The 24,056-nt window shown below is 50.8% G+C and overlaps 1 protein-coding gene across 2 annotated transcripts; it reads left to right on the forward strand.

The window, feature by feature from the left end:
- Positions 1-1,289: 1,289 nt before the first annotated feature.
- Positions 1,290-23,485, forward strand: IRF8 (interferon regulatory factor 8). 2 transcript variants are annotated; one of them, XM_010333687.3, is made up of 9 exons: positions 1,290-1,374; positions 5,490-5,664; positions 10,826-11,009; positions 13,721-13,809; positions 15,457-15,562; positions 16,792-16,839; positions 19,499-19,885; positions 21,196-21,311; positions 21,862-23,485. In XM_010333687.3, exons 2-9 carry the CDS (start codon positions 5,491-5,493, stop codon positions 22,036-22,038), a joined length of 1,281 nt encoding a protein of 426 aa, XP_010331989.1. In that variant the 5' UTR covers positions 1,290-1,374; position 5,490; the 3' UTR covers positions 22,039-23,485. The 2 variants fall into 2 exon arrangements, with proteins under 2 accessions (XP_010331989.1, XP_074257122.1); XM_074401021.1 differs by lacking the exon at positions 1,290-1,374 and having other exon boundaries at positions 1,405-5,664.
- Positions 23,486-24,056: the final 571 nt, after the last annotated feature.

The following is a 24,056-nucleotide window of genomic DNA, read 5'->3' on the forward strand; positions in this document are numbered from 1 at the left end:
TAAACATATACTCAGGCTGTTTCAACACCTGAGGCCCTAGGTGCTCTGATTTCTGGAAGCTCCATCCCACATCATAGCAGATCCATTAAAACACTCTCGCACCCTCTAAATACTCTTAAATAATGTAAGCGTTAAAACAATAGTTTTATTTGAAATATGTGATAATGGGGAACTTGCTTTGTAATGACTTATGACTTCCTGGCAATCATGGCATTAGGGAATTCATACCAAGTGACAGCTAACGTATAGTTTCAAAAAATAATGAAACAATCAATAATGAAACAATCAATACCCTAGAATTATGACGTTAATGTGTTTTGAGGACTTTCATTTAAACATTAATTTCAGATTCGCAGTGTACTTTTGTATTGTGCAGCCAATAACATTTTCACTCTCAAATTTTCCTAGGTCCCTGAAAAGCTCAACGCAAAAAAGCAGCCCCGATGTGCGATTCTCCACTGGGCAATAAAAGTCAACTGCGCCCCTCATTTCCCCCCAATTCCAGGCTCCCACAGGATGGAACACGGAAACGCTTCTTTTTCCGTTTCCTGGGCTTTCTTTTTTCCAGTATTGTTCTCCCCACCCCACTTCATTTTACAGTAAATGTCAGTTCACACCCAGGAGCAGCTGGTCCCACAGGTGACCTCTTCTTAGCGCTGCCACTTTCTGGGGAAAGGAGTTATGCTGAAGATGTCCCCAGGGGGACTGTCTATCGGCCGGCGCGTTCGATCCTCCCGTTTCCATCGCGGCCTCAGCGGGCCGTGGCTTCATTCGGAGCCTGGGTTCTCCGGCCACGGGTGACGCGGGACGGTCTGCAAACGGGCTCCGCGTCCCCGTCCCCGCCCCACACCCAGCGCTCGCGGAGGCGGAGACTGGCGGGGCTGCCGGCTTCTGTTCCGGATTCGGATCTCCGAGCCGCCCCGCACGGGCCGCCCCGTCCCGCTCAAAGGTGGGGGGCTCGCTGCGGACCTGCCGAAGTCCCCGCGTTGTCTGCCTTCAGGTCACTCCGCGGGGCCTCCGGAATTCCCGGGAAAGCCCCCCTGCAGCACCGTCCCGGGACCCCAGGTGTGCGGAGCCGGGCTCGGCCAGCGGCTCCAGGAGGGCGCGAACCCCCTGGCACGGCCGCTCGGGAAAGGGATTTCTCGGAAAGCCGGGCGCTTAGAAGAAGGTGGGCCGCGCGAGCCCAGCTGATTGGGCGGCGTCCGTCCTCTTCCTCACACCACTGGTCGGTGCGGCCGTCGCTCTGCGCTCCGGGCCCGCCCCCCTACACTTTTTAAAGTCGCGCGCCCGGCTGGTGTGCCTCGCCTGGAGCTCTGCAGCGAGCGTGGGAACGCGAGCCGTGAGCGCGGAACGCGGGCGGCGAGGCGGCGGCAGGTAGGCGCGCTGGGCGGGCGGGCGAGGCGCCCGCGTCCTGCGCGGTCCCTTCCCGTGGGGTCCCCTACGCCAGCGGGGCATGGGGTTGGAACTACCGTCATGTCCCCAGGCGCAGCTCGGTGGCCGCCGTGCCCTTCTCTCTGGTTTTTGCTTATTTTCCAGCCACCTAAGTCCAATCTAAACTCCCGAGTCAGTGATTATTGTTTGCCTGTTTCCAAAGATTGGTAGACAGATGCCTTTTAAAAAATCTCATTTTTCTTAAAATCTGGTTTACGTGAAAAACGTTAGGAGAGCTCATGTAGGAAGGGCAAATAGAGACCCCCTATCTTGAAACCGGTCTGTCATCCCACTGAATTCTACCACGTGGAATAATGCTTGAAGGGTCAGAACTGTGGAACTGCCCAATTATCAGTCGTTATTGAGGGTCGAGATTGTGGAGGAGGGGACAGACTGGTTCAAAAATTCTGATTAATGACAGTCAGTTAAGATTTCAGAGTTGCGCTTGAAGTCTTTTGCTTCAATCTCCGCCAAGTCATCCTTGGCAAGAGTCTGTATACCGGCCACAGCTTACAAAAACACCGTTTGAAAAAATGTATTTCAAGAACATTGTTTGTAAAATAAATCCCAAGACCTAGGACAGACTTTCCTAAGGTGAGATGTGTTACTTACCCAGAGCTGTGGAGGGCTTTGTGGATGGAAACTAGACACTGAATTTTCCAAAATTTTAAAAAGTTCCCCCAACTGATGGTCCCGTACTTTCTTTTTAAAACCAAAGGTAAGAGCTAGTAGTTAAACGACAGTTCTAAGCGTGTCCTTTTGGGTTATGGCAGCTTCTGCTATGAAAAGATTTGGGAGTGATTCAGTCACCTGGGGAAGGTTGGGGCCGGAGAGAGAAATGGCTTTGGTGCTTTCTGGTCTAGTGATGAAGATATGCCCGGCTAGAGCAGGTGCCCTGGAGCTCTCCCAGGCGGAGGAGAGGGTGGGTTCTGTTACTGCCAGCTCAGGCGTATCCTGCAATCTGGATTAGGTGGGCCCGGGACAGCCTCTTATCACGTCCCTGCTGGAAAGCCTGACTGCTGGGTACGTTTATAGGGCTGCAGATAGGGCTTGGCCAATGGATTACCTCAAAATCAAGAAGAGGAAGTTATAAACATGTGACTGGACTTATTAATTTTTCCTGGCTGGGCATTTGGTGGACTTAATTTGTTAATGTTTAATAAATCCTCATGGGTCATAATTGTAATAGAATCTCAGGCGTTTGATGTTACTTAGAATCTCTGGGGGAGACCATGAAGGACACTCAGACAGGGCTGCACATGTGCAGAGATCTTGTAAGGTGACGGTGACTTTCCTCTGTACCATGTGTGAAATAAGCTGCTGGTGGGGCTGGGGCTGGGGCAGTGGCATGGGTTCCAACACAGCCTGCTGGCTGCCTCGGTATTTGCTGTGCCTCTCTGGGCCTCAGCTTTTCCTCTCTTGAATAAAGAGGGGGCTGGATTAGATGATTTCTAACGTGTTTTCCAGCTTTCAGATGCTAAAATTCACTCTTCTCTTTTACCTTTTAAAATTTCTTTTTCCTATGAATCACCAGGACAGTTGTCCTGAACAGTTTAGAGATTATGAATCCATTAAGAATCCTGATGAGAAAGTGTTGACCCTCTTTCTAGAAAAATACCTGTATTAATGAAAGTTCGCTTTTGGTTGCAGGAGGCTCAGGGACTGTGGATTCTAGTTGAAGAACCCTGTAGCAAGGGGATCAGGGGAAATGTCTCATTTAACTGAGATTCTCAGATGCCAACCCCTCTGTTGTGTTCTGGCCAGCTCATCTTCCTCTGTGCAGCTCATTCCTCAAGCTAGCAGAAATTTTTCTAACTTGTCCCAGGAGAGGGCTGCTAAGTTGTTTTCTGGGGGTGGGGGGGGGTGGTCCTGGCTAGTGGTGTTTAATTGCTCTTCTCAGGTACCCTCTCCCAAGTCTGTCTCTTCTTTATGATAAACATAATGGCCTGCTTTAGAAGTCTGGGTTTCTTGAGATACCTTCTCTCAACTTACAGCTAAGGAAGCCTCAGAGAGAGGTTCAAGTGACTTCCCAAGGTCTAGTTAGAGAAAAGCCTTTGCCAGAGTTCAGAGTTTTCAAACGAAGGTCTAATTTGGATGGGCACAGTGGCTCGCATCTGTAATCCCAGCACTTTGGGAGGCTGAGGTGGGAGGATCACTTGAGGCCAAGAGTTCAAGACCAGCCTGGGCAACATAGTGAGACCCTGTCTCTAAAAAAAAAAAAAAAAAAAATCCGAGTGTGGTGGCACATGTCTGTAGTCCCAGCTACTCAAGAGGCTGCGGCAGGAGGACCTAGTAGTTTCAGGCTGCCATGAGCTATGATGGCACCACTGCTCTGGGTGACAGAGCAAGACCTTGTCTCTAAAATCAAAAAATAAAAAATAAAAAAAATGAATTCACCTTCTTTTAAATCCATAAATGCACAACTGAGGTTGTTGGATGGAGAATTTAAGGGATCCCACCTCCTCCTCCCTGAGACCTGGCTCCTTTTCCGATCTCACAGCCACCTGCAGGGTGGCTGGAGTTTCCAGAACGTGCACTTCTTGCAAAGGTTCTGATTGATATTCTGCTTTCTGGACCAGCAGGGTTCTACCGTATTTTGGAACGCTATGTCTTGTCACTGCCAATAGTTTCAAATTCATTTGCCCAAAGAGGTCACATTTTCATCAGAAGAATAGACATGCAATTTTTTTCTTGGGTGGGCGTCTATCCAGCTGTCTGGGGATTTCCAGCACTGTTCTTGTAAATGCTGGCTCTGAGTCGCTAGGTCATGCGAGTTCTCTCTCTCTTTCTCTGTAATGTGGGGAAGCTGTCTGCCTGGGTAAGAATGATCTTCCAAAGGATGTCTTTGGGTGCCCTGGGGTGGTCGGGTCCCTAGAACGTGGCATCTTCTGGAAAAGGACCCCAGTGAACTTTGTCCTATTCTGTAGCTGAAATTTATTTTCTCACTTTTGTCCCCATCTCTCAGTTGGTCTTAGGAGTTGTCCAGGAAGGAAGTTTAGATGATGAAAATGACATCTGGCATGTAAGGTCCGGGGTCTGTCTCAGTTGCTTTCTGTGTACCATCTGAATTCTCGCTACACCCAGTACCAGTAGATTTTCCCGAGTTTCTTCTGGGACCAGTAGCTGATGCTCTGAGGTTAAATGAGATGCGAGATTTCCCAGCTGAGCAGTGGTGAGGCTTGAATGAGATCAGAGTTCTATCTCATTCTCAAACCCCTGCTCTTATCACTGGGAAGGACAGCTGTTTAGATGGGCTAGCCTGAGGGCCTCCTCTTTCTCAGATGGCACAGATGCTGTATTCTATCAGGGAATATGGGGCCAGCTGGGCATCTGATAACCCAGTTGGTTCCCAGGATAATGGGCTGCTCAATGAAGGAACCCGATGCTGTAAAAGTGATTCTCCCGGCCGGTCTCGGTGGCTCACACCTGTAATCCTAGCACTTTGGGAGGCAGAGTTGGGCAGATCACGAGGTCAAGACCATCCTGGCCAATGTGGTGAAACCCCGTCTCTACCAAATATACAAAAAGTTAGCTGGACACGGTGGTGTGTGCCTGTAGTCCCGGTTGCCCTGCAGGCTGAGGCAGGAGAATCGCTTGAACCTGGTAGGCGGAGGTTTCAGTGAGCCGAGATCGTGCCACTGCCCTTCAGCCTGGTGACAGAGTAAGACTCCATCTAAAAAAAAAAAAGAAAAAGTGATTCCCCCTTTCCTCCCAGTCTCATGCTAAAACTGGAGCTGTTTACTGTGGCTGTGTCTGCCTGAAAGGAAAGGTCCGTGAACGCTGGAAGGGGCACAGGCAGCACGGTGGGAGGGGCCTGCATGGGGCTGCTGGTGGCTTCAGGTTTCCCACGGAGCTTTCAGTTTTCATTCAGGGCTGTGAGGTCATGGAGACCAGCATTGCCTGCTCATGGCAGGTAGCCCAGAGTCCCTAGATGTGTGGGTTTCCCCCAAGCCAGCACCTTTGCTGCAAACCTCCGAGTTTCCTGTGAGCAGTTCTTAGGTTGCTGTGATGAATGAGACAGTGTCCGTAACGTCACAGTGTGTTTCTGTCTTTCCAAGGATGTGTGACCGGAACGGCGGTCGGCGGCTCCGACAGTGGCTGATCGAGCAGATTGACAGTAGCATGTATCCAGGACTGATTTGGGAGAATGACGAGAAGAGCATGTTCCGGATCCCTTGGAAACACGCTGGGAAGCAAGATTATAATCAGGAAGTGGATGCCTCCATTTTCAAGGTGAAGACCCCAGCTCCCCCCCGGGCTGTGGGCACGGTGTCCCCTTTCCCTCGTGGACTGCTAGAGATGTTGAGTGATGTCTTTGTCATTTACTTAAAAATTAAGCCACTTTTTAAAAAGCAAACATTGGTTCAGGAGTGCCGAATGTGTCTCAAAAATGTACATGGGCTGATTTCATGTCTCTTGAATCAGGGAGTCCGTTCTGCGGTCGCTTGTATTCCAGCGATGACATCGAAGGCTCTTTTGTTACCTTTTCTGCCGCTTCCTTTTCCTAATGAGCCCAGTGGGAGAAAAGACTTGAAACCTTCACGCTAAGACTTTTCCCCGTGGGCTTCTGTTAGAGGGGATGCATCTACCAGGGAAGGTTTCAGTCCTTGTTCCTTCAAAGCTGGGACTTCTACCTGGCATTGTAGGGCCAGCTCAGGAGGGTGACATGCCACCTGTCATGCCTTTGGGGGCTGGGTCATGTCGGGGGTTGTGAACCTGCAGCACATGTCTAAAATTAGTCTCACCTCCCTTGACAGTAACTGGTCTCCCGTGTGTGGAGAGACGTGATGGAGGGTTTGTTCTGTGCCAGGCCTGGCCCATGGCTTGTCTTCCGTTCACACGAACCTGTGTGCTAGATGCTGTTCCCACCCTCGTTCTGTAGAGGCGCTGAGAGGAGAAGTGATTTGTTGAGGTCGCACAGCTCTTGTCTGATGGAGCCAGCATTCAAATGCAGAGGGCCCAACTGTGAGCCTTTGGTCCTAACCCCAGAATAGCTTATAAACAGAGATTTCTTGCCATTTACACCTAGATTCAGACAGAGGAACCAGGAATTGAGGGAGCCCAGCTCTGCAGACCAGCTGGGCTGTCAAGTCCCTTGTGGGTCATCAGAGTCCTGTGCGGGCATCTCTAAGGCTCCAGATGTCCAGGTTTCACCTCTGGGAGACTCAGAGCCCTAGGTCAAGGGCAGCCTAGACCTCCACATTTGCAAATGTGACACCACACGTAGTCCGAGTCATAGTCCTGGTGATAAGCCATTGCCCTGTGAGCTTATTCTCTTGCATTTGGGGGCCAGGGATGTGGAGGGGAGAGTGAATGTGGGAGAGGAGCAAAGGGCACTGGGTTGTGAGGGGCCAGAATCAGACCTGAGACCGCAGAGAAGTTGTAGGGGGGTCAAGCCTGCAGAGCCCGGTGACAGCGCCGGACACCAGCCACAGATGACCGTCTCTGACACCAGAGAATACAAATGACACAAGATCACACCTTCACCCCGGAGTGGACTGTAAATAGGTCAAAGGTAGCTTAAGATGTATTTTGGTCCTTCACATCTTTGCCCTGACGGATGTTTGCAGCACGGCCATGCATTTCTGCAATTCTGTCAAATCTGCAGTTTGGGGTTGCTGTCTTCTAGAGAATCTGATGCCCATTACTGACCACTCCAAGGAAAATGGGCACAAGGGATTGCTTTGAACTCACCTTCGAGGCGTCCCTTGGTGCCCCCACACCCTCCAGACTCTTTCTAATCAAGAACCCCAGGTCAGGGAGCCTGGGCACCAAGAAGTTTTGCAACGCCAGTGTCTGCTTCCGCTCCCACAGCCATTGTGGATTTCTCTCTGTTTGACTGTAGCTTTTTTTTTTTTTTTGCCTTTGGCATCATAGTGAGCTTCTTTTGGCAAGAACTGCAAATTTAAACAACGTGAAAGTCCCATCCAGTTGGTTGGGAATTTTGTATTAGAGACAACCCCAAAAGCTGGAGTTTCTCTTCCTCGACACTGTTGATGCCTGGGTCTGGGCAATTCTTTGTTGTAGGGGTTCCCTATGCCTTGTGGGCTGTTTAGGGGCATCCCCGGCCTCTATCCACCAGATGCCAGTAGCCTGCCCTCCCCTACTGTCACAATAAAAAATGTCTTGGACATTGCCAAGTGTTTCCTGTGGGGCAGAGTCTTCCCCTCCCCACTGAGAACCCTGATAAGAGCTGGCCACTGCCAGGATCAACAGACTTAACTGGAGGTGTTGGGTGCTGAGGGCACAGTTGCAGGTCGGACATCATAAAACATCTTGTAAGACATGACCGAGGGTCTGGACTAGGCTGTGTAGTCCTGGCATGTGGCTGGCTGACAGAGATCAAGCTTTTCCCTTCACCCCATTCCCTGCTTCAACTTACGCTCTGGGGGTAATGAAATAAAGCCCCAGATTTATACATCTTATGCAATGTCCTTCATGGCCGTTTCAACAGCGTTGAGAAAAATGTGCAAGATTCCCAATGTTTCCGTTGGTTACGCAGTCGCCCGATGTGGCAATCTGAAATGAGTCTACAATCTCAGCAGGAATGGGGCCAGGAGGGAGATGCGGGTGCCTGCTGGAGCAGGGAGGCCATCGGGACGGCCATCAGTGCCGGTGGAGACACGGCGCCAGCAGGAACCCCTCCGGTGTGTCCCTGAGCTGTGCTTGTTCCGATCCACGCTCCGAGAGGTTTGTCTGTGTGACGTTGGCCAGTTACATCTTTGGCTGTTGGACGAAGTCAACCTCGGTCAGATAGAGCCATCTCAGGGGTTTTCTGGTTATGTAGACACTTGTTTCTTTCAAATGTTCAAAGAAAACCTTTCAATGATTTAGGAGTTAAGAGAGAAATTTACGAGTTTGGTTTCTTCCGTAATAAATGGATGATAAAAGAGACCACTTACACCAGGAAATCTCTGGTTGTCTGCAGCCATCATCCTGAGGCTGGCCTCATGGTGTAGATCACGGGTGAGAAATTGAAAAAAAACATTGAGCTCATTTTGTACCAGCCCCGAGTACACTGATATCAACTCATTTAGTTTTTAAAAAGTACTTTACCTCCTTGACATGACGATGAGGGGGAAAGTCTTGGTTACGTGAAGGTTAAGATTCATGGTCTTTCCAGGCATTCTAACAGGCCTGAGTGAGCTAAAACTCACTTAGTAGCACTATTATTTCAAATTCAGCAGGACTTGAAGGGAAAAAAAATAGCATTTAATTTAAAAAACACAGTATGAAACAAGAATGTTAAATTAGGAAGACCTCCTGGTCCAAGTTCAATGCTGTCAGCAGGAGCGGTGGGCATAGTCACTGAATGAGCCATAGTGACGGTTGCTGGCGGTGGGAGGTGGGGGTGCAGTCCCCTGAGATCACTTTCACGTCTAGTTTTTGCTGTAGCCCAAGAAGGATCTCAAGAGATCATCTCGCTAAGTTGACCTTTTAGCGCCGGCTAGAGAGGCCAGGAGAGAACCAGGTGCCCGCGTGTGTCACAGGGCTACGGGCAGGCTGCGAGCCAGTACTCGATGGTGGCCCTGGATGCCTCCTGGCCATGGGCCCTGCTGTCATGGATGATGTGCGCTGGCTTTGCTCACAGAGCAAGTGTAAGCTTGGCGTGAACGAGTGAATATGGCAGTGCCTTGCAGGCCCCACAGTTGTGTATGTGTACCAGCTGATCACAACATTGCCAGGAAGTTTGTGCCTTTTAAGGCCCATTTGGGATGCGGGTTAACCCTGTGGTTCTCAGATGGGGGAGGTGTCATGAGTTTACCCCCCAGGGAACACTAGGCCGTGTTTGGAGACATTTTTGGTTGTCACAGCTAGGGGACGGGTGCTGTTGGCATCTGGTGGGTCAAGACTAGGGATGCTGCTCAGTGTTCTAGAATCCACGGTACCCTCAAACAAAGAAAGGCCCCAGCTGACATGTCAGGCTTGCCAAGGTGGGGAACCCCTGATTTAAAGTAATAAAAATTTGGAACTGCTGTTCATTTAGCAAATGGTATGCATGTACTAAAGCAACAGCAACACAACTCAAATTAATGCCTGGTCAGTGAAGGAGAGAATGGAAGACCCCGGATTTAAGGAGCATTTTTAGAGGGGAATTTTACATCAATGTCATGTAAGGAAACGACCACTTATGCTCACTAATAGGAATGTTCTTCCAGTTTCTTTACCCCAGCTAGAGGTGCTACATTTTGCATCAACAGAACAGACTGCCTTGGCCTTGAGCAATAAGCATTCTTGTCTTTTTGGAGAGGAAAAGCAGCCGGGGCTAAAGGAGCCATGACTCACAGAGGGATGATGGAGTTTCTGGAAGTGTGGTCACCTGGCCAGCTAAATCTGAATCCCTGGGATACTGGCTAAAGACAGTTACCTAGACCCAACCCCTCTTCCCCAATGGGAATCGTGAGAGGCAAGGCCCAGGAATCTGCATTTTCACAAGCTTCCCGGGGCAGGGGGTTGGTATACGCATTAAGCCTGAGAACACTTGCTGTAATGGAAAAACTGTTGGGTTGGAAGTGGGTACAGCGACATTCAATCCCAGACTGGATGGAACGTTGTTTACCTCTTGGAGTTGCATTTGCCCGAATGGGATTGGGAATTCCCTACAGATCTCCTGTTACTGCGGGCTGGAGGACACTGATTTTTCCTGACACCGAAGGCAATTCTCACCTGACTGTGGTTACCTCCTAGTTGGTGTGTCTGTATTCCAATGTTGCCATCTTAAAAATCTGCCCATTTGCTTATCTTATTATTTTTTAAGAATCCATACTGCCCCATTCTACATTATGACCTTAAGATTTCTGCCTTGAATTTCTGTCCCAGTTCAGATTCTAAGGTTTGGAGAAGTCTGAAAACAGATCTATTTAAAAAAAGAAACAATAAAGGGAAAATATCTCGTTATATTTTAAGTAACACCTGGGGGGAAAGTCTAGAATAAGCATGAAAATGTAAAACAAAATTTCTATTAGAAGTAAGAGGGTGATGGATGACCATTTTGACTTTTTGCAAATGTTCCCATTTCATGCCGAATTTTAGAGGTTGATCTGAACAAGACTTGTTCTTTGTTTTGAATGCTCTGGTGAAACCACATGCAACTTCCTCTTTGTGCTATATAAACTTCAGGTGTCTCTTCATCCCGGGAAGGGCTTGGCTGAAAGGTACACTTAAGGGGTATGTGTTGGAGGAACCCTGGGCCTGGGTTCCACTTCTGACTCAGCTCTGTGAACCTGGGGGGCCCCCACCCTGGTCTAAGACATCTGACTGGAGTCTCTTTGGGTCCTGAAATTGAATGAGTTGACGGTCAACAAAGATTCATACGTGTGGGGTCCTGGTTGTGGTTACGGTTATTTGTGATTGTAGTCGGCCATGAATTTAACATGTTTGTTTCTTTCTTCAGGCCTGGGCAGTTTTTAAAGGGAAGTTTAAAGAAGGAGACAAAGCTGAACCAGCCACTTGGAAGACGAGGTTACGCTGTGCTTTGAATAAGAGCCCAGATTTTGAGGAAGTGACGGACCGGTCCCAGCTGGACATTTCCGAGCCTTACAAAGTTTACCGAATTGTCCCTGAGGAAGAGCAAAAATGTAACTATCCTTTATGGGCATGAAACCTTCCAGAAGTTGCTCTGGCCTGCAGCCACAAAACTTGGGTATGGGGTAGACACAGGGTCTGGGGCACATGGTTTTAGTTAAACAAAGTAGTGCTCTTCTTTGGTTAAGCAGAGATTGAGATCTCTTTCCAGTGACTTCATACACTGCTGTCCAAGTGGTGGCTGCAGGTGAAAGTGCGGCAGTGAGGTCGGAGGGAACGGCGCAGGAGATGGGGTGTAGTCCAGCCTGCACCTCACTTGCTGCCAGCCCTCAGACACAAGTAGGGCCTTCCTGGACAGACAGAAGCATACTCCAGCAGTTTCATTTTCCAGCAGCTCAGAGAGGAGGGTAGGGGAAAATATGGTGGCCACAGAAGGGCTGGGTCATGAGGGTTGGGAGTCAAGTTCCCAGATGAAGTTGTAGAAGATGGTTCCACAGGCTTCCTTGCTGGAGATGGGATATGAGTCATTGTGTTGTTAGACCCCGATGGTTCTTTGGGAACTCTGGGATGCGATCATTCCCAAGGTCTCTTCCAGCTCTCAGATCCCAGGAAAGCATTTGTGATGGATTAAAGCAGGACAGCAAAAACATGTGATTCCCTGGTCCTGTATCACTAATCAATCCCAAAGTACTGAGCTGGGATCTGGCCTCATAATCCTTCTGAAAGCCCTGTGCTATGTAGCTGCTGTGAACTGTAGCCGATTTACAGGATAAATTACAGCACTGGTTTAGAACATACTTCTATATTGATTTTCTTAGCCACTCGATGGGTACTTCAGAATATTGGCATGTTCTTTCTCCTTTTTAAGCTTCTGAGTAGTCAACAGATGCCTGTAAGAAAGAGAACCCCCCTACCCCCAGAACTTCTTGGGGCTGTACAGAAGTTTGAAGTCTGCACTCTTCCCAATGTGAAGGTGTTGACTTAGAATTTAAAAAAAATTTGGCCGGGCGCGGTGGCTCAAGCCTGTAATCCCAGCACTTTGGGAGGCCGAGGCGGGTGGATCACGAGGTCGAGAGATCGAGACCACCCTGGTCAACGTGGTGAAACCCCGTCTCTACTAAAAATACAAAAAATTATCTGGGCATGGTGGCGCGTGCCTGTAATCCCAGCTACTCAGGAGGCTGAGACAGGAGAATTGCCTGAACCCAGGAGGCGGAGGTTGCGGTGAGCCGAGATCGCGCCATTGCACTCCAGCCTGGGTAACAAGAGCCAAACTCCATCTCAAAAAAAAAAAAAAAAAAAAAAAAAAAAAAACTTAAAAAAAATTGAAATTGTGACTCAAATGTCAGAGTGTTGTTTAATCATTATGAGGGAGGCAGCATGATGGTTAAGATGTTGGACAGGGAATCCGAGGCGCTGGTGGATGCGGCCCGTGAACGAGAAAGCTGAGCCGAAGCACATGACCAGCCAGACAGCCCAACTGTGGTTTGGGGCGTTGGTAGCCCAGTCATCTGCAGTTAGCACTGAACTTTACTGAGCCTGAACCCCAATCAATGCTCAGTAGTAAGGCCAACAAACTGATCTTCCCTTGGAGAAGCGGGTGCCCTTCAGGAGGAAACCTCTATCTAATATTCTGGGGTGGCCCTTACAGGCGAAGTAGTCATCTTTCTACCTCATTTCCCAGTTTTGGACAATTTTTTTTGTCACCCAAAAGTACATTGTGATTTGAAGGAATAGAGAAGTTTCTTTCGGTCCCCACCCCCAAGATCAGTCAGGCTTGAACTGGCAGGTGACCCCAACTTGTTTATAGTCCGGGGTGCAGCCAGCATCACCTGCTAGTGACGTTCAAGAAGCCACAGGAGGCTCTCAGGGGCGAAGCAATGTGGCATTTGCATAATTGCCTACATGGGCCCAGTCTCCGCTGAACTTCAGTGGTTCGCAAGCTCCATGGCAGGCGCCCCACCTGCTCACTACTTCCCCATCGGTAGCATCTCAGCGAATTCGTCAATCTATTGAAATGGAATCAAAATTCAGCCAGGAGGAAACAGCGGTTAAATTCTGTAGGTCACTGGGAATAAGGAATTTTCCTAAGAAGTGTTTGTTGGTTTTGACACGTCTCACACTCATTAACTTCGTAAGGTAAGTTGTCCACTGAGGAAGGGACAGGAGATGGGAGAGAGCAGAGGCCGGCCCAGTGTGCCCCTGTGGGTGCTGCGTACTTTTAGGCGGCCTGTGATTATGGCTGGTGCCCACTGGGCAGCAGCGAGTGTCTGTGCTGTGGTGTGTGTGCATGGCTGTGTGCACTGATGCACACGTGTATATTTGGAAAGGCCAAAAAGAGATTTCCTGCCAACTGGCGATACAAAAAATACCCCAAACTGCCAACACATTTTGGCAGGAAATCTGAGTGTTTTCAAATGCCCTGGCTTGTCAGTGTAACCTTTATAGGTTAGCAGACGCTCGGTGTAAAGCGTATCTGATGCAGATTCATTTTGGATCTAAGAAAATCGAAGAGAGAGACCAAAGTGCTGTCTTTATTGTTTAAGCATTAGCAGAATCAACCAGCGCCACCACCAACTTCTCTCTTTTGACTTTGCTGATCAGATGACTGAAGCATGGGAAAAAAAAAATCTGTGCCTTTCCCAAACCAACAAAGACACTCACTAACTTAATGTTTCCTTAAACTCAGCATTTGCAACGTGGATCGTGACTGCGGCCAAGGTTGTGATGTCTCATGCCATGGTGTTTGTCTGGTTTTCTGCAGGCAAACTAGGCGTGGCAGCAGCTGGCTGCATGAATGAAGTCACAGAGATGGAGTGCGGTCGCTCTGACATCGAAGAGCTAATCAAGGAGGTAAGCAGAGGCAGCGTTTTGGGGGTCTAGCCCTGTCAGTAGGAGTCTCACGTCTACTGGCAGGGAGGGGGAACATTCTTGCTGTGTGAAGGCAGCCAGAGCCTCAGGCTTTCCTAGGAAGCAGCACCTTCACCTGTGCAGAGCTGGCATGGAGGGACTGGCTGGTCCCCTACTCAGGCCGGCTTCTGCCAACTGGTCAATGCCCCCCACATCGGAACCCTCCTCATCCTTAGGGCTGGGCCTGACCTGCCTGTTATGAGTCAGTGAAGTTCCTTCCAGCTCCAAACTGTTCAAACGATTCGAATGTTTTGGATGGCAGTCTTGTCAACGGCATCGTGAGTTCCTGTGCCTTCCCAGTGGGCTACAGAGAACAAAACCTAAACCTTCCTTGCTGCCCGTGCTTGTCACGATGGCGTGCGTCGCTGTACCAGCTCTCGTGGCTATTTGATTGCTTCCTTTTTAATGTGCAGGTTTTATTCCTTAATGGGTTGGAAAACTGGATAACCAAGCGTGTTTGGATTGCACGTAAACTCTCAGGAGGTTACAAGTGTCACTGGGGTCTCCTTAGGCAGGGACGCACAGCCTTTGTATACCCATTTCAGCTGCTGGGATGCCATTTTCTTCTGTCTTTGACCTCTTAACTGTACTTTTTATGGGCAATAGAAGGCGGACATTTGCATAGCTAAAACAATCTCACCCAGCCTTTGCAAATGGTGGTATGAGTACTGCAGAAATTCTTAATAACATAACAATAACGGAATCCTTAGGAGTAGCTTGGCTGCCACAGGATGAAGGGAACAGAATGTAACCTACCCAAAATGGCCTTGCCCTTCCGCAGAGGCAGTGGCCAAGCTTCTGGGTGGTCTCTGGCAGCCGACTGAGTGAATTCTTGGCTTCGTGTCCCTCCACCAATGTCCTGTTTTCTGTAGGCGGCTTTTCTGCTGACTCAGCTGGGAGAGTGAGATAATCGGATTGCCACACCAGGGTCACAAGAAAAGCAATTTCAAAACATGTCATAATTGGATTTATCAGCCTCCTTTAAGAAATGGGCCAGAGATTGAACATCTCTTTGTGGCCCATTGAGCGAGTCTTGAAAGCATGGCAATCTTTGGCCAGCATCCCCATTCACTCGAGTCTCCGAGCTTGTCTGCGTGTGGGGAGCGCTGGGGCAGCTGGATAACCTGGAATGCTGGGTCTGCAACAGGCAGGTCCTGGAAAGGGCCAAGAAACTTATTATGGTCCCCAAAGAGCCTCGTAATTTGGCCACATGGTTTGAATGCTAAACCTGGTAGATTTACCGTCTAGGGCAGGCGTCCCCAAACTGCGACCCCCTGAGGCCATTTATCCGGCCCCCCGCGGCACTTCAGGAAGGGGCACCTCTTTCATTGGTGGTCAGTGAGAGGAGCACAGTATGTGGCGGCCCTCCAACGGTCTGAGGGACAGTGAACTGGCCCCCTGCGTAAAAAGTTTGGGGACGCCTGGTCTAGGGCCTTTCAGGTTGCAAAGTGAAGCTTGACTTTTGTCTCCTGAGATAAAGGTGACAATATGGGTTTAGTTACACACCAACTGTTTATTTTTACAAACACTGGAGCCCCAGGTGGGAGTTCAGTAACTGAGCCGCTCTCCTCTCCCTCCCCGACTCTGCAGCCTACCGTGGACGATTACATGGGGATGATCAAAAGGAGCCCTTCCCCGCCAGAGGCCTGTCGGAGCCAGCTCCTTCCAGACTGGTGGGCGCAGCAGCCCAGCACAGGTGAGGGTGGGCGCCCCAGAACTGTCAGCAGGCAGGCGCAGCCTGAATGTTTTACGGCATTCCACCAGTCAGGGACGGAGTTGGGGAGAGGTCGTTGCTATAGTGATCCGTGTCTCATTGAAGGTGGCTGAGCCCAGACAGGTGAAGAACCATGGCCCTGGTGTTCCACCATGAGGGCGGAGCCCAGCTGTGCCCTTGGCCCTGCTCTCGCTGCCTCCCAGGAGGGTGCAAGCTGCTTGTTCCCTAGGTGGTGTCCTTGCCAGCTCTCCCCACGCTCCTGGGACAGTCCAGGGGAGAGGGGATGGTGAACTTGTGTAAGAGCAGAGGGAAGATGCAGCTGTCGGCCACACTGGCTTCCCCTCCCTGGGTGCTCCCTTAGGTTGGCTGATCTGTTACGACATGAAGGACCCCCTCAGAACCAAAGATAGCCCACAGCGTTTGGAGGAGAGGAGAACTCAACAGGAATAGGAAGTTGCACAGAGCCCTGAGTTTGAATCCCATGCTGGGAAGCTGCATATCTTATTTCAGCCTCAGTTTATTCATCCATAAAATAGAGAAACCAGGACTTGCGCCATGGGTCGCGAGGGTTAAATGGGGCTTTCGTCCTTTGATGAGCCACTCAGAGCCCCCAGCTGCTAGAAATGCCCCAGCCCCGCCAGGGCAGGCTTCTGCAGCCTGTGAAAGTGCTTCCTCCCTCAGCATCTTCCTCCAGCCCCACATCCCCTGCGGGAGTCTGGGAGGTGGCCGCTGGCCCTGCAGTTCTCAAAGGTTGCCAGGCTGTGGGTGTCGAGTAAGAGGCCCCTGGAAAGGCACCTCTGTCTGGGCTGCAGGCACACCTTCGGGAAAGCTCGTGTGGACCCGCAGGCTCTGTCCCGGAGATAAGCCCTGGGTGGTGGGCATGCAGTACAGTGATATTTTGGGGGCAGGTGCTTGAGGTGGAAAGGAAATGTGGCCCCACAGTGCCACACTGACACATGGTCAGAAATCCCACAGCATAGAGGAAGGCCCCCCAACTCGCCCTTCTGGTTTTCTGCATTTGTGAAGCAATGGCTGTCTGCTCTGGTGGGGAAAGCACCGAGTCCTGCCGAAGCCTGTGCTCCCTTGCTCCCTGGAGCCTCTGGTGCGCCATGTGTGGCCTTTTAAGGGACTTTTGAAGAAAGAGCGATGGGGTGGTTCGCTGCATACCACACCTGGGTGGCTCTGAGCTTGCTTTTCTGTTTCTTCCACAGGCGTGCCGCTGGTGACGGGGTACGCTGCCTACGACGCGCACCATTCAGGTACGGGGTGCTCCGGGCGGAGCGCAGGGCACGGGCACTGTTTGAAGACAAAGCCCAGATGACCCAAGCAGGGTCTTGGGGTTCTCAGGACGGGCAGGACCTGGTGTGGAAGTCCCTCCTCCTCACTGTTTGGTCGGGAGCAGGCGAGTGGCCTCTTCTGAGCCTTTTCTGGGACTGGACCAGCAAGCGGAAGTCAGGTGCTCTTTGAGGCTGTGACTGCAGGAGAGGGAGGGAGGGACAGCCTGGCGTCAGTCCCAGCACTGCCTGTCTTGCGGGGCTGCAGGTGGAATGATGGAGCCTCTCAGAGCCTTACCTCAGGCTCCTGTGCCAGCCACCTCTAGGTACCTGCTATGTGCTGTGTAGACCGCGGGCTATGGTTTATAACTTCAGGAGTCTCGTCTGTGTAGATAAGCGTTTGTCCCATTTCCCAGTTTATTTAACTGGGACTGACCTGTGCCAAGCACACACATGAGCTCCGATTATCCTGGCGGCAGCCCAGTGAGGTGGATGCGGGTTTCATCTCCGCTTTGCCGATGCAAAGCTGGGGCACAGGGTGGGGAAGCTACTTGCCCCAGCTCATCCAGCTGGGCAGCGGCTGCGTGGGGACTGCACGTCAGATGTGAGGCAGGCGGGCTGCAGAGTCCCGGCCACGGGTGTCTTTGCTGCTGCCTCTCTGGCCAGGCCATTCCCCAGCAAGGCTGTCCTTGCGGGTGAGTGGCTCTGTAAGGGCAGGGCTGGGTTGCAGTGGGGTCCTTAGAGCTGCAGAAGGCCCACCGGCCTTACCTAGGCAGCCCTTGGTGAGTTGCTTCTCACTGTCAGGCATGAGCCCGACAGCTGGAACCTTCTCTCAGCATAAGACGTTCTGTGGCATGTGGTCATTAAGACACTCCTGCTTAGGCATCTCTGAAGCGCTTAGCTGTTCCGGGTGAAGCTGTCAGTTCACATGACTGAGAGGTGCTGGTACGGAGATAAGGCCCTGGAAATGACAGGGCAAGGGGCCAGAGGTGTGACAGAGTGGCCTGAAGCATTTCATTCTTTTGGAACAAAGTTCGAAAGTAGTTCCAGGGTAAAGGAAGGGGAGGGTGTGCGTCAGCCGGAGGCACAGATGTTGCAGACTTGGCGTGGGAGGAAGATGGTGAGTGGGGAAGAGTGAGACCAGCACTGCCGTTTCCTTCTGGGGACGGTATCGAGGCCTCAATTTCAAGTGTCTGTCAGTGAGTTGGACCAGAGCTACTGCAGCTCTGGCTTCCTACCCTGCATGATTCTAGAACCTGTGTAACTGCAGCGTGGCTGGAAATGGAACCTGTGAACAGATGTCAAATAGTAAGGCAGGGAGCAGAGCCCACTGGGAGGGTCCAGGGAGTTCTGAGTGGCCATCAGGGAATGCAGGTGGCCTCAGGGCATTCCCAGATGTGGTGCCTTGCACAACTCTAAGGGATGCCATGGAGTTGGGCACCTCCCAACTTGTGTGGCTCCACAAGGGAGCCCTGAGCTAGTCTGGGGTGCTTAGAAGGTGCTCTGAACTCACTAAGTTCATGGCTAGCATGTATAATTCTTTTGGTTTAAAGTGATTAAAATGCAGATACCCCCCTGCATTGCCATGTTATCTGCATTCCTACCCTAGTTTTATAGCGTTTTCCAAACTTTCTCACTTTAGGTCCACTGTCACGGTGGGTTTTCAGAGCCTGGACTATTATTAACATCATGTTTCCCCTCAAATTTCCTTATTTTTAAAACCTAAGTTTATTTTAAATGAGAACTCACTATCATGGCCTGTAGAGGAAGACCCGTACCACTTGGTAGAAGTAGGTAATTCTGTCTGGCTGGAATGGACTAAGGTTGTATTTGGCTTTCGCTGAATTTTTCTTGACCTCTGACAAAGCCCTGAGTTTAGAGCCCCAAGTTGAGTGCCATTATTCACAAGGGAGGTTGACAGGTTTTAGGTGTTAGAGAGCTGGCAGCACTAAACGGAGGCTTACTTTTGGAGATGATCGGAAGTCGGGAGAATACTGAAGCTGGAATAACCCTTGGATTACACATCTCACCCCTGCCCCGTCATTCTGTGTGTGCCACATTTGGGGAAGCCCTGCTTTAGTTTGAGTGTTTTTCAGACTCTTCCCCGAGAACAGATTTGGATGAAGTGTTTTGCAGAGATTCTTAATCTGAAACCCAGGCTCTTAATCTGAATTTGTTGAGGAAAAGATTATGTCTTAATTTTCTTTAACTTCAGGTTTAAATTTAGCGTCTCCTTTTGTCATGAATGTAGGCAGCAGACCACAGCGTCCTCAGCAGTGCCTCTGAAACCAAGTATTGTCATAAGAAATTACAGTTGTGGAAACATCATTTGCCCTCAGCCTGACTTGCAAATTGCAGCAGTTACCAAACCTTCCCTAGCCTTTGTGTGTGACGAGGCACTGAAGAAGTACGGGGAACGCTGCTGCAGTTAGTACTTCTGAGTCACTGGTTTCCTTAGTCCTTCTGTGTGTTTTCTCATGCTTATAAAAACATTACATCTACAAGCAGTGCGTGGATTTGCCCAGAATATCAAAGTGGTTCAAGACACAAGAGTTACGCGTGTGGGTGTGAGGACTGCGCGCTTGGGCAGGAGGGACCCTGTGCGTCTCCCGCCAGCCCCTCATTGTGCCCCTCTTGTCCGCAGCGTTCTCCCAGATGGTGATCAGCTTCTACTACGGGGGCAAGCTGGTGGGCCAGGCCACCACCACCTGCCCCGAGGGCTGCCTCCTGTCCCTGAGCCAGCCGGGGCTGCCCAATGCCAAGCTGTGTGGGCCCCAGGGCCTGGAGCTGGTGCGCTTCCCGCCGGCCGACGCCATCCCCAGCGAGCGACAGAGGCAGGTGACGCGGAAGCTGTTCGGGCACCTGGAGCGCGGCGTGGTGCTGCACAGCAGCCGGCAGGGCGTGTTCGTCAGGCGGCAGTGCCAGGGCCGTGTGTTCTGCAGCGGCAACGCCGTGGTGTGCAAGGGCAGACCCAACAAGCTGGAGCGCGACGAGGTGGTCCAGGTCTTCGACACCAGCCAGTTCTTCCGAGGTCTGTGCCATCTTAGGTCTTAGAGATCATGCCTCCTGTCTGTGTGCCATTTGCAGCTCAGGGCGGCCCTGTGGTCTCACGGAGGGACGGGGAGGAGTGAGGGCACAGGTGCAGGAAGGAGACGCTCCTCCAATCGTACTCTGCCATCTCTCGCTGAGCGATCCTGGGGCGCTCCTCCGTCCCTCAGCTTCCCCGTGTGTACAGTGGGGTGCAGAATCAGCACCGTCCTCGGGTGATTGTTGGGAGGGTTAAGGAACTTAACCCCATGCACACTGGAATATGTTCTGAGGACGGCCCCGTGCCCTGGGAGCTGGCTAGAGATGCAGAGTCTGAGGCCCTGCTGCAGTCACAGGACCCGGACCTGCACCTGCGCATGGTCTCTGGAGATCTAGGTGCAGGTTTTGAGACGCGCAGACTTTCCGCACGGTGAGTGCTCAGGTGGCAGCCGCACGCACTAAACGCTGCCCATCAGCTCTTGTTATTCTGCGAGGAGGATGTGTAGGACCGCAGCCTGGGTGTCTCCTGGAGGGTCAGGAGGCCAGCTTTCTTCTCCATGCCCCCATGCTCTCTGCTCCTCTCCCTGCAGCAGTGCGGGCCTGAGCTAATGTCAGGTCTCAGCCGCCTCCCAGCCTGACAGCTCCCAGAGTGGGGGCCTGGAAGGGTGGGTGCAGTACGGTATGTGAGCTCAGGTGCGTAAGCCCTGAGGAGTCCCCTTAGTGAGGAGGTGTGAGGCTGGGGCTGTCACCCCTGAGCAGGCAGCAGCAGCAGCATGGAAAGGCACCCTGCAATGCAGATTCCTGGGCCTGCCTCACCTCCTCTGATTCCGTGGGTCTGAGGCGGGGGCCAAGATTCTGCATTTCTAATGAGCTCCCAGGAGAGGCTACTGTTGCTGGTCCCCGGACCCCACTTTGAGACCCTTTGAGTTGGCTGTCAGAGAATCGGGTGAGGACCACAGCCCTCCCTGGGTACCCTCAGGTAGGGGCTGCAAACTCAGGTGCCTTCAGGAGCCAGGCAGCTAAGAGTAATGCACAAACAGAGAGAGAAGAGGGAGCCTCAGGCGGCCGTGCCCATGGAGAGGTCTTCAACCCCGGCATTAAAATCCCGGCAACAACCAGGAATGGCCACACCAGTAGCTCCTTGCTTGGAATTTGGCCCAAGGGCCACCAGTTTGAGATCCCATAGTGCCCTGGCCTGAATGCTGCGTGAGCACCCCGAGTCCCGGGCCTCCTGGCCCCCAGCCCTGCTGCTGCGGGAGTCGGAGGTGATCTCGGCCCTGCTTGTGAACACCCTCTGCGCCCCTGTCGTTCCAGAGCTGCAGCAGTTCTATAACAGCCAGAGCCGGTTTCCCGACAGCAGGGTGGTGCTGTGCTTTGGGGAGGAGTTTCCGGATATGGCCCCCTTGCGCTCCAAACTCATTCTTGTGCAGGTAAGTGTGGGCAGCTGTGAGCCCTGCGGCCTGGTCTCCTGGCCCCCTCATGTCAGGATCAAGTTTTGGGCTGGAGAAGAGGCCACAAGGATGCGGTTCCCACCTGTGTGGGAGTCAGGCCTTCCATACGGAGGAATAGATTCCCGCCATCTCTGAGCTATCTTCTGGTATCTGGGATGCACATCATCTCTATATGTGTTTTCTTTTTCTTTTTTCTTTCTTAAATCTGAATCTCTTCTTCAGAAAGATTCTACCTGTTCCATTGCCTTAAGGTCTAAGTGACAGATTAGGCCATTGCTGGCCCTTATTTAATGTAGCCCAAGGAATGAATCTCTAATGGTGGGATTCTGGGTGCTAGCTGTCCCAGCTGGGACAGGACTGGGGAGTATGGGGTAGTCTTGGTGGGAGTACTGCCTGCCCTTTCTCGGCGTTCTGGCTCATCCACTTGGGACTCATGTGGCACTGGGGTAATCGGAGGACCTGGCTGAGGTCAAAGACAGGGCCCACCCCATTTGGAGCCTCCGCCTGACTTTCTGCACCTTCCGTCTAGATTGAGCAGCTCTACGTCCGGCAGCTGGCAGAAGAGGCCGGGAAGAGCTGTGGCACCGGCTCCGTGATACAGGCCCCCGAGGAGTCCCTGCCAGACCAGGTCTTCCGGATGTTTCCAGACATCTGTGCCTCACACCAGAGACCGTTTTTCAGAGAAAACCAGCAGATCACCGTCTAAGTGCGACGCTCTGGCGCCCCACCCCACCCCGCCCCGCCTGCGTCCGGCATCCGTCTCCCTATTCCTGTGGTCCTCATCGTCATTCAAGGCTGTGGGTCCCTCTGGCCGGGGTGGGATGCCTTACTTTGCACTTAATTCAGCAAAGGCATTCTTGGAGGAGCCGACATTTAACAGTGTGGCGGCACAGCCCTGCTGGTCAGACGTCAGTGGTGGGATCCGACTCTGAATGGCCCGGATGCTATAACCATGACCTGTGGCTAAAAATGGTGTTTCCTACATTTTCCCCTTCATTATCATTAGTTGCTATAATTCTTTCTGCATTTTCGGTTAACTCTCATTTCCAAAGACTTGTCATTCAGTAATATTAGCAGAAGGCTGCTTTGAGTCAAAGAATTTGGAGTTTAAAATCAACTTCTGAAAACAAGGTTGTTTTTGTCTTTATCTTTTGTTAGAGTTGTAGATTTATGATTTCCTAGGCTTGATTCTATGTGAAATATCTTTTTACTTTTAAGCATTTTAATAAGATTTAAAAATATTTAGATATAAGCCCCCCTTGTAAAGAGTGCAAGAAAAACTCTTGGGTTGTTAGAAAGGGTATTCTTTCTAGAATTCAGTGCAGGAACGTGTTCATATCCAGGTGAACGGGTGTGTTTTTATCTTGAGACAATGAAACCTTCCCCTCTGGGCTTTTGTTGCCAGGAAGCTCAAACTAAATTTTGTTTTTTTTTCATTTTTGTCATAAAATCAGATACCTCTTTTCTTCTTTCCAAATGGGTTTCACATATGTTTAAAATATTTGTACTAGATGGCTCCCAGCACTTTGGGAGGCCGAGGCAGGCGGATCACGAGGTCAAGAGATCGAGACCGTCCTGGCCAACATGGTGAAACCCCATCTCTACTAAAAATACAAAAAAATTAGCTGGGTGTGGTGGTGCATGCCTGTAGTCCCAGCTACTTGGGAGGCTGAGTCAGGAGAATTGCTTGAACCCAGGAGGTGGAGATTGCTGTGAGCCGAGGTCGCGCCACTGTACTCCAGCCTGGCGCCTGGTGATGGAGTGAGACTCTGTCTCAAATTAAAAAAAAAATTATATATATATATTTGTACTAGAAACATTTTACTTTCCATGTCCCTCTTTCCCCTTTAGCCCAGCCTGAGTCAGCACCACCCCACATTAAGAACTGCCCAGTGAGAGGGCAAGCAGGGGCCTCGCCTGTCGACCTTCATTCTGAGAAGGTGGAAGGTGGTGTGGCTTGGGTGACAGCTCATCCAACCTCCCAAGTCTCATGGTGACAAGTCTCATGGCGGATTTATGATCATGCGAGTTTCTGGTTTAAAATCTGAAAAGCCAGAGAATGCCCATTTTCTTTTTCCAGCGCCATACCTGTGAAGGTGACAGGCCCAGAGGTCCTTTAGATGTGGATGAGCTTACACGTGAACACAGGACAAGACTAGGGAACGTGGCTTTTCCCTCTCGTCCCACGAAGTGAGCATTATATTTTTAAGAATAACAGTCCTGTTTACTGAAATGTTCATAAGATAACAATAGGCTTGGATCTCCAGTTTAAATGAATGTTAAAGCACGTATCTTTAATATGCTGAATATTTATTTTTGTATCCATTAAAACAGTATATTGATCTCAATTCTTTATTAAAATAAAATGTTCTTTTTATAAAGCTGATGTGTACTGTATTTTTTAGTCACTGTCAAATATGATGTAATTCTCACCAGATTCTAAGTTCTTTAAAGGGGGAGTTTGTGCTGCAATGTGCTGTGTTAATTCAGTGCACTGAATTCAAACACTATTGCACTGAGATTTTAAAGGTTTTTTTTGGAGACAAGATCTTGCTCTCTCGCTCTGGCTGGAGTGCAGCAGCGTGATCTCGGCTCACCGCAACTTCTTCCTCCCAGGTTCAAGCGATTCTTGTCCCTCAGCCTCCCGAGTTGCTGGATTACAGCATGTGCTACGACATCTGCCTAATTTGTGTTTTTTTTTTTTTTTCCCCCGTAGATACGGTA

The sequence above is a fragment of the Saimiri boliviensis genome, chromosome 1 (assembly GCF_048565385.1).
Source record: "Saimiri boliviensis isolate mSaiBol1 chromosome 1, mSaiBol1.pri, whole genome shotgun sequence".
Lineage (NCBI taxonomy): Eukaryota > Metazoa > Chordata > Mammalia > Primates > Cebidae > Saimiri > Saimiri boliviensis.

Excerpts from the sequence above, each read along its gene's own strand:
- IRF8 (XM_074401021.1), top strand. The coding sequence starts at position 5,440 with ATGAATGAGACAGTGTCCGTAACGTCACAGTGTGTTTCTGTCTTTCCA. Across the intron at positions 15,563-16,791 it reads GGCGCAGCAGCCCAGCACAG|GCGTGCCGCTGGTGACGGGG; the intron begins GTGAGGGTGGGC and ends TTTCTTCCACAG. Across the intron at positions 16,840-19,498 it reads CTACGACGCGCACCATTCAG|CGTTCTCCCAGATGGTGATC; the intron begins GTACGGGGTGCT and ends TCTTGTCCGCAG.